The following is a 12821-nucleotide window of genomic DNA, read 5'->3' as shown; positions in this document are numbered from 1 at the left end:
GCCCAGTGGTCCACCCCCACCGGTTTATTTGAGTTTCCCTCCGTGAGGGAATTGTGCTCTAATTAGGGCCAACCGATAGGGTGATGACACTGCACCGTTGAGATTCTGTGCTGTGGGGAACCTGATAGCTCCAATATGCTGATTGGGGGATGCTCTTTGAAGACTGATGTTGCTGTTGACGCTGGAAGCCGGAGGGGGTGCAGAGATAGAGTGGAACAGGGTTGATGTTGTCAGTTCAGGCCCTGAGGTACTCGTGGGAGGCCACACGGCCATTCGCTCCCCAGACTTTACATGAGAGCTCAGAGGAAGAGATCGCCTGCAGTGAACTAGACCAGACATGTACACACTCCGAAATAACCAACACCCTTTGATCGAGGCGTGTGTGTGTGTGTGTGTCTTCCCAACTAGAAAGTCTTTAATATTTGGGCTCTATCAACAGTCATTAGGAGCTGCCTGAAGGATCATGTTCTCCACAAGAAAAGAAACACCACCAGTCTTTTACTGTTTCATCATTCTCTTATTTGTGTGTGTCTGTGTGTGGTTGTGCAAAATGTGTGTGTGCGCATGCATGTTCATGTATGCGTATGTGCATGTGTGCGTGCACTGCCTTGTTACAGTGACACTCGTTTTCCAGGTAAACAAATACATGACACGATGAAAGACTGCAGGTCAAAGCTGCGAAGCAAATGAGAGAAAATGTCTCCCATTTAGAACAACAAGGAATGGTCTTATCTAACAGCTCAATGGAGCATTCTGCCAAGCAACAAAACAAGGTTTACAACACAGCCTCAGATGACAAACTGTATGTTGATGTCGGTAGGGCTTTTCGCAAGTTTGTGGTTCTCCAAGAGAAGAATCCAGAGTGAAGGTGGGTATATATCAGTGGTTAGAGCCATTGACTGCAGATCAAGAGGTTATTGTGCAATTATTGCCTGTACTCCACGTGAATTTGGATAATCTTCTGAGTGTTGTTCTTTATTATTGTAAGTAGGGTGAGATCAGGGGAGACCAGGGGAGACTCTGAGGGGCCAAGTGGATTGAGAGGAAGACAGCGATGAGACAAATTTACATTATATTTACATTTAGTCATTTAGCAGATGCTCTTATCCAGAGCGACTTACAGGAAGTACAGGGACATTCCCCCAAGGCATGTAGGGTGAAGTGCCTTGCCCAAGGACACAACATCATTTTGGCACAGCCGGGAATCGAACTAACAACTTTCTGATTACCAGCCCGATTCCCTGACCGCTCAGCCACCTGACAAATGAAGACATCAATGGACTGAGAGAAGGGAGAGAAGGGGTGTCGAGAAAAAGTCAGAGGAACGGAGGAACGGAGAAAGAGGAACGGAGGAACGGAGGAACGGAGGAACGGAACATTTTGGGGGCGAGGAGACGTTCTAAGTGAAGGAGTTCAATTCCGTTTGTGTGACTGCAGCAGCGGTGGGTAAATTATATCAAATGAATCTTTTCACTTGGTTACCAGCCTGTCTCCACCCCCCACCCTCACCACCACCAACTGTGACCAAAATAAACAAGAAGGACTTGAACAAAATTGAAGGAGATTGAAATCTACTTGGCGCATCTGAGAAATATTAGTTTGCCTCTGTCAACCGTGACCAACACTCACACACCACATGCAAGGAACAAACTCACGTGTGCACACACACACACCAACACACACACACTCCTAACTCCCTCAAAACTAGCAGAGTTGGAGAGCTGGAGAGAGAGTGTGAAAGTCACCTATACCTTGATGGATGGTCCTGGTCTCCTAAACAATACGCTACGCAAATCCTACCCTCTCTCTCTCTTTCTCTCTCTCTTTCTCTTCTCTTCCTCTCTGCCAACCTTGACCCATGTCACATATAATCACTCTCTCTCTCCTTCCTCCTCCCGATCCATCTCCCACTCTGTCACTCCCTCCCTCCTCTCTTTCACCCGTCACGTGCGGTCACATGTCACACGTGCTGTCCCATGCTCCAGAGGGAGTGCGTTCTCTGAGGAGCAGCATTCACTATCTGATTACCAGCTTGTTTAGTCATTAACTTGCAATAAAAACCTCACTCAATTAAGCAGGGAGCCTGGCTCTGCATAAATACAAACACACACAGCGATGCAGCTACAACCCAGACATGCCTTAACACACTCACCAACACTGATGCAACCTAAGACCCACACACACACACACACACACACACACACACACACACACACACACACACACACACCCCCACACACACACACACACACACACACACACCCCCCCACACACACACACACACACACACACACCCCCACACACACACACACACACACACACACACACACACTAACACACTCACCAACACTGATGCAACCTAAGACCCACACACACACACACACACTAACACACTCACCAACACTGATGCAACCTAAGACCCACACACACCCACACCCACACACACACACACACACACACACACACACACACACACACACACACACACTAACACACTCACCAACACTGATGCAACCTAAGACCCACACACACACACACACACTAACACACTCACCAACACTGATGCAACCTAAGACCCACACACACACACACACACTAACACACTCACCAACACTGATGCAACCTAAGACCCACACACACACACACACACTAACACACTCACCAACACTGATGCAACCTAAGACCCACACACACACACACACACTAACACACTCACCAACACTGATGCAACCTAAGACCCACACACACACACACACACTAACACACTCACCAACACTGATGCAACCTAAGACCCACACACACACACACACACTAACACACTCACCAACACTGATGCAACCTAAGACCCACACACACACACACACACTAACACACTCACCAACACTGATGCAACCTAAGACCCACACACACACACACACACTAACACACTCACCAACACTGATGCAACCTAAGACCCACACACACACACACACACACTAACACACTCACCAACACTGATGCAACCTAAGACCCACACACACACACACACACTAACACACTCACCAACATTGATGCAACCTAAGACCCCCACACACACACACACACTAACACACTCACCAACACTGATGCAACCTAAGACCCACACACACACACACACACTAACACACTCACCAACACTGATGCAACCTAAGACCCACACACACACACACACACTAACACACTCACCAACACTGATGCAACCTAAGACCCACACACACACACACACACTAACACACTCACCAACACTGATGCAACCTAAGACCCACACACACACACACACACTAACACACTCACCAACACTGATGCAACCTAAGACCCACACACACACACACACACTAACACACTCACCAACACTGATGCAACCTAAGACCCACACACACACACACACACTAACACACTCACCAACACTGATGCAACCTAAGACCCACACACACACACACACACTAACACACTCACCAACACTGATGCAACCTAAGACCCACACACACACACACACACACACACTCACCAACACTGATGCAACCTAAGACCCACACACACACACACACACTAACACACTCACCAACACTGATGCAACCTAAGACCCACACACACACACACACACACACTAACACACTCACCAACACTGATGCAACCTAAGACCCACACACACACACACACACTAACACACTCACCAACACTGATGCAACCTAAGACCCACACACACACACACACACTAACACACTCACCAACACTGATGCAACCTAAGACCCACACACACACACACACACTAACACACTCACCAACACTGATGCAACCTAAGACCCACACACACACACACACACTAACACACTAACACACTCACCAACACTGATGCAACCTAAGACCCACACACACACACACACACTAACACACTCACCAACACTGATGCAACCTAAGACCCACACACACACACACACACACACACTAACACACTCACCAACACTGATGCAACCTAAGACCCACACACACACACACACACACTAACACACTCACCAACACTGATGCAACCTAAGACACACACACACACACACACACACTAACACACTCACCAACACTGATGCAACCTAAGACCCACACACACACACACACACTAACACACTCACCAACACTGATGCAACCTAAGACCCACACACACACACACACACTAACACACTCACCAACACTGATGCAACCTAAGACCCACACACACACACACACACTAACACACTCACCAACACTGATGCAACCTAAGACCCACACACACACACACACACTAACACACTCACCAACACTGATGCAACCTAAGACCCACACACACACACACACACTAACACACTCACCAACACTGATGCAACCTAAGACCCACACACACACACACACACTAACACACTCACCAACACTGATGCAACCTAAGACCCACACACACACACACACACACACACTAACACACTCACCAACACTGATGCAACCTAAGACCCACACACACACACACACACTAACACACTCACCAACACTGATGCAACCTAAGACCCACACACACACACACACACTAACACACTCACCAACACTGATGCAACCTAAGACCCACACACACACACACACACTAACACACTCACCAACACTGATGCAACCTAAGACCCACACACACACACACACACTAACACACTCACCAACACTGATGCAACCTAAGACCCACACACACACACACACACTAACACACTCACCAACACTGATGCAACCTAAGACCCACACACACACACACACACTAACACACTCACCAACACTGATGCAACCTAAGACCCACACACACACACACACACTAACACACTCACCAACACTGATGCAACCTAAGACCCACACACACACACACACACACACTAACACACTCACCAACACTGATGCAACCTAAGACCCACACACACACACACACACTAACACACTCACCAACACTGATGCAACCTAAGACCCACACACACACACACACACTAACACACTCACCAACACTGATGCAACCTAAGACCCACACACACACACACACACTAACACACTCACCAACACTGATGCAACCTAAGACCCACACACACACACACACACTAACACACTCACCAACACTGATGCAACCTAAGACCCACACACACACACACACACTAACACACTCACCAACACTGATGCAACCTAAGACCCACACACACACACACACACTAACACACTCACCAACATTGATGCAACCTAAGACCCCCCAAACTCAATTTAGTTTGGTTGTAAGCTAGTGCCATCCTACTTCTTCTCTAACGCTATACTGATGTTCTTTCCTTGACCACAAAATAACAATGCTTCATAGTAACCATTCAGGATTTGAGAAGTGTACCTGATATCAAAATGTGTTTTGTAAACTAAAATGCTTAGTATGTGTGTACTTTTCTGTAATTATTCAACATTCACAACATGACAAAAGGGCATCTAATTAGCTTGTCCAGTGAGAAAGAGTCTGAATTTATTTCTGTTTGCTGCTCTGCAGTTGTGTGGGCGGGACATCAGGAGCTTAGCTTCTATTGGCCAATTAGAGCCCATCCAGCAAAGAAGAGACAGATGTTAGAGACTAATGTGTGTGTGACTGTGTGCGTGTGTGTGTGTGTGTGTGTGTGTACATGTGTGTGTGACTGTGTGTGTGTGTGACTGTGTGTGTGTGTGACTGTGTGTGTGTGTGTGTGCATGTGTGTGTGACTGTGTGTGTGTGTGACTGTGTGTGTGTGACTGTGTGTTTGTGTGTGTTTGACTGTGTGTGTGTGACTGTGTGTTTGTGTGTGTGACTGTGTGCGCGTGACTGTGTGTTTGTGTGTGTGACTGTGTGCGCGTGGGTGTTGTCGACTAAAGCAGACCGTCTGCACGATCCAATTTGTTTACTCGCACGTGCGCTGAGCCGTAAAGAGAGAGTGTGTGAGAGGACGGTATCTCCTCTCTCGTCTCTAATCTGCTGTTAGAACTGTATGGTTGTGATGGAGGGTATTGATAAGAACAGGCTTGTGGCTCTATCAGATCACAGCTTCTAATCCCCATGTCAGATTCACCAGCACACGCCCCGAGAAGTACTTTCATGTTGCCTCCGCCATCCATCAAGAAACAATGACTGTCTCTGCGCCATGGCAACAGCCAGATAGAGATTGGGTCGACATATAGTACCTGTGGTGGTTGTGGGGGCGAAGGTGCGAGGGTGCAGGGCAGGGAGACAGTTCATTCAGGATGTGACAATATGACTCGTTCTAGAAACAAACAACTTTCGTTCTGAAAGATCAGTTTTCTAGGTCACACTATGCATTCTTGATCCTAATTTGGTCTCTGTTCGACAATCTGTAGGGGGATAGGGTGTTCATAGATTTTCGTTCATCTACTGTTCTTTGGAGTGAACGCACCGGTACTTTCCGTCTCGCGTTGAGAAAGACAAAGCGGCAGAAATCTGTTTGCGTGCACGACTGTTTCACTGACTGTCAGTCTAATTCAGTCAAACAGCTCATCTGGTCTTTGCTTCCTTCAAGGGGCATGATGGGGGCCGAACACTGCCTTTGAGTTTCCTCATCTGGGAGAGAGTCTGGAGAGAGACGCCTCTGCTGCTTACACAAGCTGTGGGGCTCAGTCTGCACACAACAGAGCAGGCCACAGATGAAATCAACTGAAAAATGAGCAAAAAATACACATTTCTCTTACAAGAAGTGGTTGGTTTTCCTCCCTGCAGACTTCTAGCATTAGTAAATAAGCACTTATCCCCTCAATTTCTTCTCTCTCTTTCTCTCGCTTTCTCTCTGTAATTCTCTTTTCTTTCCCTCTCTCTTACCCTTTCCTCCACCCTTTCTTTATCACTCTCCCGTAATGTATGTGTGTGTGTGTGTGTGTGTGTGTGTGTGTGTGTGCATATGGGTGCATATGGGTGCATTGTTACCAGCATGGGGCTTTGTAATCTGAGCTGCTACAATCTGCTGGGAGATTTACATAGCTTTAGCCCGTCTGAGTTGTTCCCACCGCCTCCATTATCAGACCCTTTCTCTCAAGCGTTTAATGGCAACATCCTTTAGTGTGCATCCATTGTGGTGTCGGAAATTGTGTGTGTGTGTGTGTGTGTCTGTGTGTGTGTGAGATGCAGTCTGTCGATCAAAGCTACCCTTGTGACGTGGGCTTTACGTGTGAGCCCATGGCTGAACCCCTCTCAACCTGCAAGCATCCACACTTTACCTTTTGTTCACACAGCTCCTTGGAGAAGGTTCTCACCCCTCACGCTAAGGGTGTGTTTGAAGCTTCCCCTGGGAAGAGAAGGTGGTTTGAAGACATTCCTGGTTGTGGGGTTGCCTTGCCAACCGTTCTCCCGAGCATTGGCTTCATAGCCATGTTGTTTCCATGACGGAGACGCGAGGACAGACCTCGGGGGAAGGCACGCCGTGCCTCATCATCACAGAACATGGTATACATACTGCACATGATTAATGATCTCTTTGGGAGAACAAATAGTGTGTGGGAGACAAAGCAGCCTGTCTGTTTGTGTGTCAGCGCTTGCATAATTACAGTAATGTCAAGTAAATCCCTGCCTCAATAAGAGAGAGAGAGAGAGAGGGGGAGAGAGAGAGAGAGAGAGAGAGAGAGGAAGAGAAAAAGAGAAGAAGAGAGGAATAGACAGAGAGAGAGAGAAAGAGAGAAAGAGAGAAAGAGAGAAAGAGAGAGAGAGAGAGAGAGAGAGAGAGAGAGAGAGAGAGAGAGAGAGAGAGAGAGGAAGAGAGAAAGAGAGAGAGAGAGAGAGAGAGAGAGAGAGAGAGAGGAAGAGAGAGGGATTGTAAGAAAGAGAGAGGGACGTAATCAAAGAAATAGACAGAGGGAGAGAAAAACAGAGAGAGACAAAGAGAGAGTGAAATAGTGTGAGAGGGACATTAAGAACTATGACAGAGTCAGAGAGAGAGAGACAGAAAGAGAGTGAAAGAGGGAGATAGAGAGAGAGAAATAGTCAAATAGAGAGAGAGAACAAAGGGAAAGAGACCTGCGCATACACAGCAGATTCAAGCCTCTGTGAGTGAGTGTGCATGACGCCCATGAAAATATTTACATGACCCGGAGGCATGGATGATATAAGACTTCTCATGACATCTTCCTTTAAATCATTTAAACAACAGGGGATTACGCAGTCATAATATCATACAATGTGTCACATTATGAAGGGAATAGGGGGAGTGCTTGTGTTGAATGTCTAATGGAGGTCTCTACCTGGGACAAAGCTGATCTCTCATCAGACTGTGTGGACGCAATTTCACCGTCTGTCGTGCACATAAGCATAGTAGAAAACATCCCCACGCACCATCCGCCAATCTGGGTCTCCGTCTCTCAGACCCACTTCCTGTGTCCACACGCGACACTTCCTGTGTCCGCACGCGACACTTCCTGTGTCCACACGCGACACTTCCTGCCTGCCTATCACTGCAGATCCACAGCGGCTGTGGGACTCGACGGAGGAAACAGGTCTCACCCACCTAGCTCTCTGTTTAGGACCTGAGGAAGGATGGAGGAGGAGAGGATGAGGGTTTCATCTGTCCCCCAGCTAGCATAACTATGAGAGTCTTTCAGTGTGTGAGTGTATGCGTAATTATATTAGCATTATGTAAATATGTTGGTGTTTTGGGAGAGAGAGGGGTAAATAAAGTGACACTGAGAGGGAGTTTGTGTCGTTGTCGCCCCCACCCCCCCTGTCCCCCGTCCCCCCTGCCCCCCCCTGTCCCCCCCCTGTCCCCCCCCTGTCCCCCCCCCGCTAACAACCATCACGGTGAATGAGCTCGTCTGTCTGCTTGCGTTCTGAATCATTCCACCCTCCACTGCATTATTCACAACCCCAGCTGTGGCATAGGCCCCCTCTGTGTGCGCACGTTTTTGTGAGTGTGTGTGTCAGTCTGTGTGTGTGTGAGTCTGTATGTGTGTGTGTGTTTGTGTTCATGCCAGGGCTTAAACACTGTAACATATCCTGTTCCAAACCAAGCGTATGAAGGCATGGTGAGTGTGTGTGTGTGTTTGTGTGTGTATGTGTGTGTGTGTGTTTGCTTGGCGTTCCCCACCAGGCAAACGTTGGGAAATGAAAAATGCATATTAGAGGAGGATAAAGAGAAGAGAGGAGAGGAGAGGAGGGGAGAAGAAGCAGTACCCAATACTTCTCCCAGCACTGTCTATGGATTTTGAGATGCTCCAGATTTTAATCTGATGCTTCTAGCATGTAAAAGTGACTTTAAAAAAGCATTCATTGATGTGGTGTTTTTCAGCCCCTATGGAAAGTACCATTGCATCCTGGCTTTCAGTTATTTGTGTGTGTATCAGTGTGGGTAGTAAGTGGGGGCTGGGGGTGGCTGACTGAACACTTAGACTAGTGTGTGCAAAAGCAAGAAAATAAGATTGACAGAAAGAGACACAGATAAATATACATTGAGAGGAAGAGCGAGAGAGGTGAGAGAGAGAGAGAGAGAGAGAGAGAGAGAGAGAGAAAGACAGAGAGAGAAAGACAGAGAGAAAAAGCACAAGTACATAAAACAAATGGATTCTTTTTCGAAGTCAAAACCACAGCAGCCCACCAGTGCCCCCTGTGGTAGCAGGGCAGTACTGCTGGACAGCCAAGTATCTGGACCACCGTTGGTTGGTACTCAGTGAGTCAATAATCTTAATTCACTTTTACATGTTGACACATCTGTACATTACTGGAGTGTGTGTGTTCGTGACTAACAGTTCCAATTAAAGTTTAAAATAATTAACGTTATAAAAAAGATAATTCTACATTTAGCATAAAGAGGAATGAGAAATGGTAGGAAAGAACACGTGCGCGCACACACACATGCAAACGCACACACTTTTAATAATAAATCAGACTCATCTAAACCAGGCACCAAATAAGACAGTCATTTCATCTAATATAAAATGCAGTATATCCGTGAATAAACAAGCCATTATATTCAGAAGTTATTTTCAGGTCAAAAGAAAAGAGAGATATGACAGGTAATGAAATTCATATGAAAATAATTTTAATTTTCTCCCTGTCAGTTAGAAACATCGTAATAGCACAAGTTAGTTCAACTCACCACAGAAAAACATCTGACCTTTGAATGTCTGGGATAGTCTTCACAGGAAACTAGATGGTGTGTACATGTGTGTGTGTGTGCATGCATGTGTGTGTCCCCTCCCCCCCAAAGAAGTGTGTGTTCTCAGGGCAGCCAGGAAACCTCATTACCTCTCACACACTCCTACCTTGCACACACCACCAACAGAAACTTGACATATATCCAATATGTACCACGCAAAAAAAGAAATAAAACAGAGAGAAAAAAAAACTAATAAGGAAAGGTTATATTGCTGATCTACCTGCATGGTCCCCAATGGTACAATATGGTGTGTGTGTGTGTGGTGCTTCTCCCTCCATCTGCTTCCCCTCACCAACACAAATCCTCCTCCTCAGCACCACCCTGACAGTCAGTGTGGGCTGATTTGCTGATGGCAGGGCGTGGGAGAGCAGCAGACACTGCGACACGCCGGCCCCTCTCCTTGTTACGGGGGCAGGAAGTCTGGAGGTGCCTCACGCTGTGGGCTTAATTACCCCGTTCTAATGAAGATGTCCTCTGGTCTAACGACCTCTGGGAAGACATGCACATCTGAGGGAGAGAGGGAGAAAGGGGAGAGACGGGGGAGAGAAGGGAGAGAGGGAGGGAGGGGGGAGAGAGAGAGGGAGACCCGGGGAGACAGGGGAGGGAGTGGAGAGAGGAGGCAGGGGAGAGGGAGAAAGGGAGAAAGGGAAGGGAGAGATAGGGAGATGGGAGAGGCAGAAAGGGAGAGAGAGCGAAGAGAAAAAAGAGAGGGAAGGGAGGAGAGGGGAGGGGAGGGAGGAGAGAGTGAGGAGAGGTCTCCCCTCTGGTCCTCTAGTCTAATGACATCTGGGAGAACACACACATCTGAGGGAGATAGGGAGAGAGAGGGGAGACAGACAGAAAGGAGAGGGGGAGACAGAGGGATAAAGGCCTGAAAGCGCCAGAAATCAATTGGGAATTGAGATGAGAGATGAAGAGAGGTTGTGTGTTCCTACGTTTATGTGCATCAGCAAGCGGGTGTCCACAGTGGTTCGGGAGACAGGAAACACCATAGAACAGGGCTGACGTCTCCCTGGTGATCCTGCAGCCAATCTGAACTTTATGCAAAACGTGGCATTTGGAAGGATGAAATACAGGCTTCAGAGCGTATCTCTTTTATTAGGACCAGGCGCTCTCTCTCTCTGCGTCCCTTTGTTCTACCCTCCCTTCCTCGTTCTCCGAACCCTTTCGCCAAACACTCTATCTGTCCATCTCTCCCTCTATCTTCATGTCTGTCAACACGCCTTCTACATCTTCATGTTTCTTTCTCTTTTTCTGATCTTGTTCTACATCGATCGCAATTGAAACCATCATCAACGCATCTGAAGTTTATAGAAGAGATTAAACATTAATTAATTATAGTAAATATAATGTTTTGTTCGCCATTACAGGCGACCCCTCGCGTACCCCCTGAAGAGAGTCTGCGTACCCCCGTTGGAAAACCGATGACGTATGTGAACCCCCTTGTTGTCTTCCTGTCCGACCAATCAAACATCTGACCTCCATCCTTGTCTTTATTCCATTGGCCCATACAGGAAGTCTGAGGTTTCACCACTAGCTGTCTCTCTTGTGCAGCGTGACACAGACCAGCCCATCCCACCCCTCTAACACAGCCCATTCACCGCAGGACAGCTTATCTCCATCGAGGACGGGCCTTGTGGGAGATGAATCAGCTCCGGGGTTGGAAATGACAGCTGTAGTCCATCACACCAGCTTTCTCTCACAGTTTAACTAAAGGCCAAGGTAATCGATACAACAATATTGATGTTTATATAAAACAAGACGAACAGACTAATAGAAAAACAGGGATTTTTGTTTTATTACAGAAATGTGAATGGCATATTTGATTTATCTTTTTAATTTATTTTACTAAGTGATTACACCATTATTTGAGAAAAAAAAGAAGAAAAAGGAAACGTGTAGTATTTTCACAAATATATTTTTTTTATGAAAAAAATAATGTACAGTAAACATATTCAAGTTTTCTCAAGTATAAACTTTGATCAAATCTTAATTCCTGTGTGCAAAAACAGCAAGAGAGGAAGAGGTAAGTGGGGGAGATGGTTTCCCAGGAGACCACTGTTCCTTGTCTCCTCAGGTCCACAGAGACACAGACGGCCTACAGAAGCTGCGCTCTGACATACAGGAGGTTCCTGGATGTGGTGGTGCTCTGACAGACTACAGGAGGTTCCTGGATGTGGTGGTGCTCTGACAGACTACAGGAGGTTCCTGGATGTGGTGGTGCTCTGACAGACTACAGGAGGTTCCTGGAAGTGGTGATGCTCTGACAGACTACAGGAGGTTCCTGGATGTGGTGGTGCTCTGACAGACTACAGGAGGTTCCTGGATGTGGTGGTGCTCTGACAGACTACAGGAGGTTCCTGGAGGTGGTGGTGCTCTGACAGACTACAGGAGGTTCCTGGAGGTGGTGGTGCTCTGACAGACTACAGGAGGTTCCTGGTGGTGGTGGAGGTGGTGGAGGTCATGAGGGCGGGGTCGCAGGAGTAGCGCAGACAGCGGAAAATCTCTTCGGCCCTGGAACAGCTCACACATGCTCCCTTCTGGAGAACAGCCAGGGAGCTGGAGGAGAGGAGCAAAGAGGTGATCTGATGTGATATGGTAGCCATAATAGCCAAGCCCTGGTTTCCATAATGCAATGTCAAACACAGTCAAATG

General features: G+C 47.3%; 1 protein-coding gene and 1 long non-coding RNA gene across 2 annotated transcripts in view; one reads left to right on the top strand and one right to left on the bottom strand.

Moving 5' to 3' along the window:
- The first annotated feature begins 9495 nt into the window (after positions 1-9495).
- LOC136949369 (uncharacterized) lies at positions 9496-11880 on the top strand. The gene is made up of 3 exons (XR_010877419.1): positions 9496-9677; positions 11537-11595; positions 11721-11880. It is a non-coding gene; the product is annotated as an uncharacterized lncRNA (long non-coding RNA).
- A 76-nt stretch (positions 11881-11956) lies between these two features.
- The window catches only part of fancm (FA complementation group M), a 39347-nt gene continuing 38482 nt past the window's right edge, over positions 11957-12821 (bottom strand). Inside the window, exon 24 of the mRNA XM_067243253.1 lies at positions 11957-12725. Coding sequence (XP_067099354.1) covers positions 12590-12725 — 136 coding nt within the window. The 3' untranslated portion in view covers positions 11957-12589. The remainder of the gene's footprint in view (positions 12726-12821) is intronic.

This window comes from Osmerus mordax, chromosome 9 (genome assembly GCF_038355195.1).
Source record: "Osmerus mordax isolate fOsmMor3 chromosome 9, fOsmMor3.pri, whole genome shotgun sequence".
In the NCBI taxonomy this organism is placed as follows: Eukaryota; Metazoa; Chordata; class Actinopteri; order Osmeriformes; family Osmeridae; genus Osmerus; species Osmerus mordax.
The sequence above is the reverse complement of the archived record's forward strand: the minus strand, read 5'-3'. Positions and strand labels throughout refer to the sequence as shown.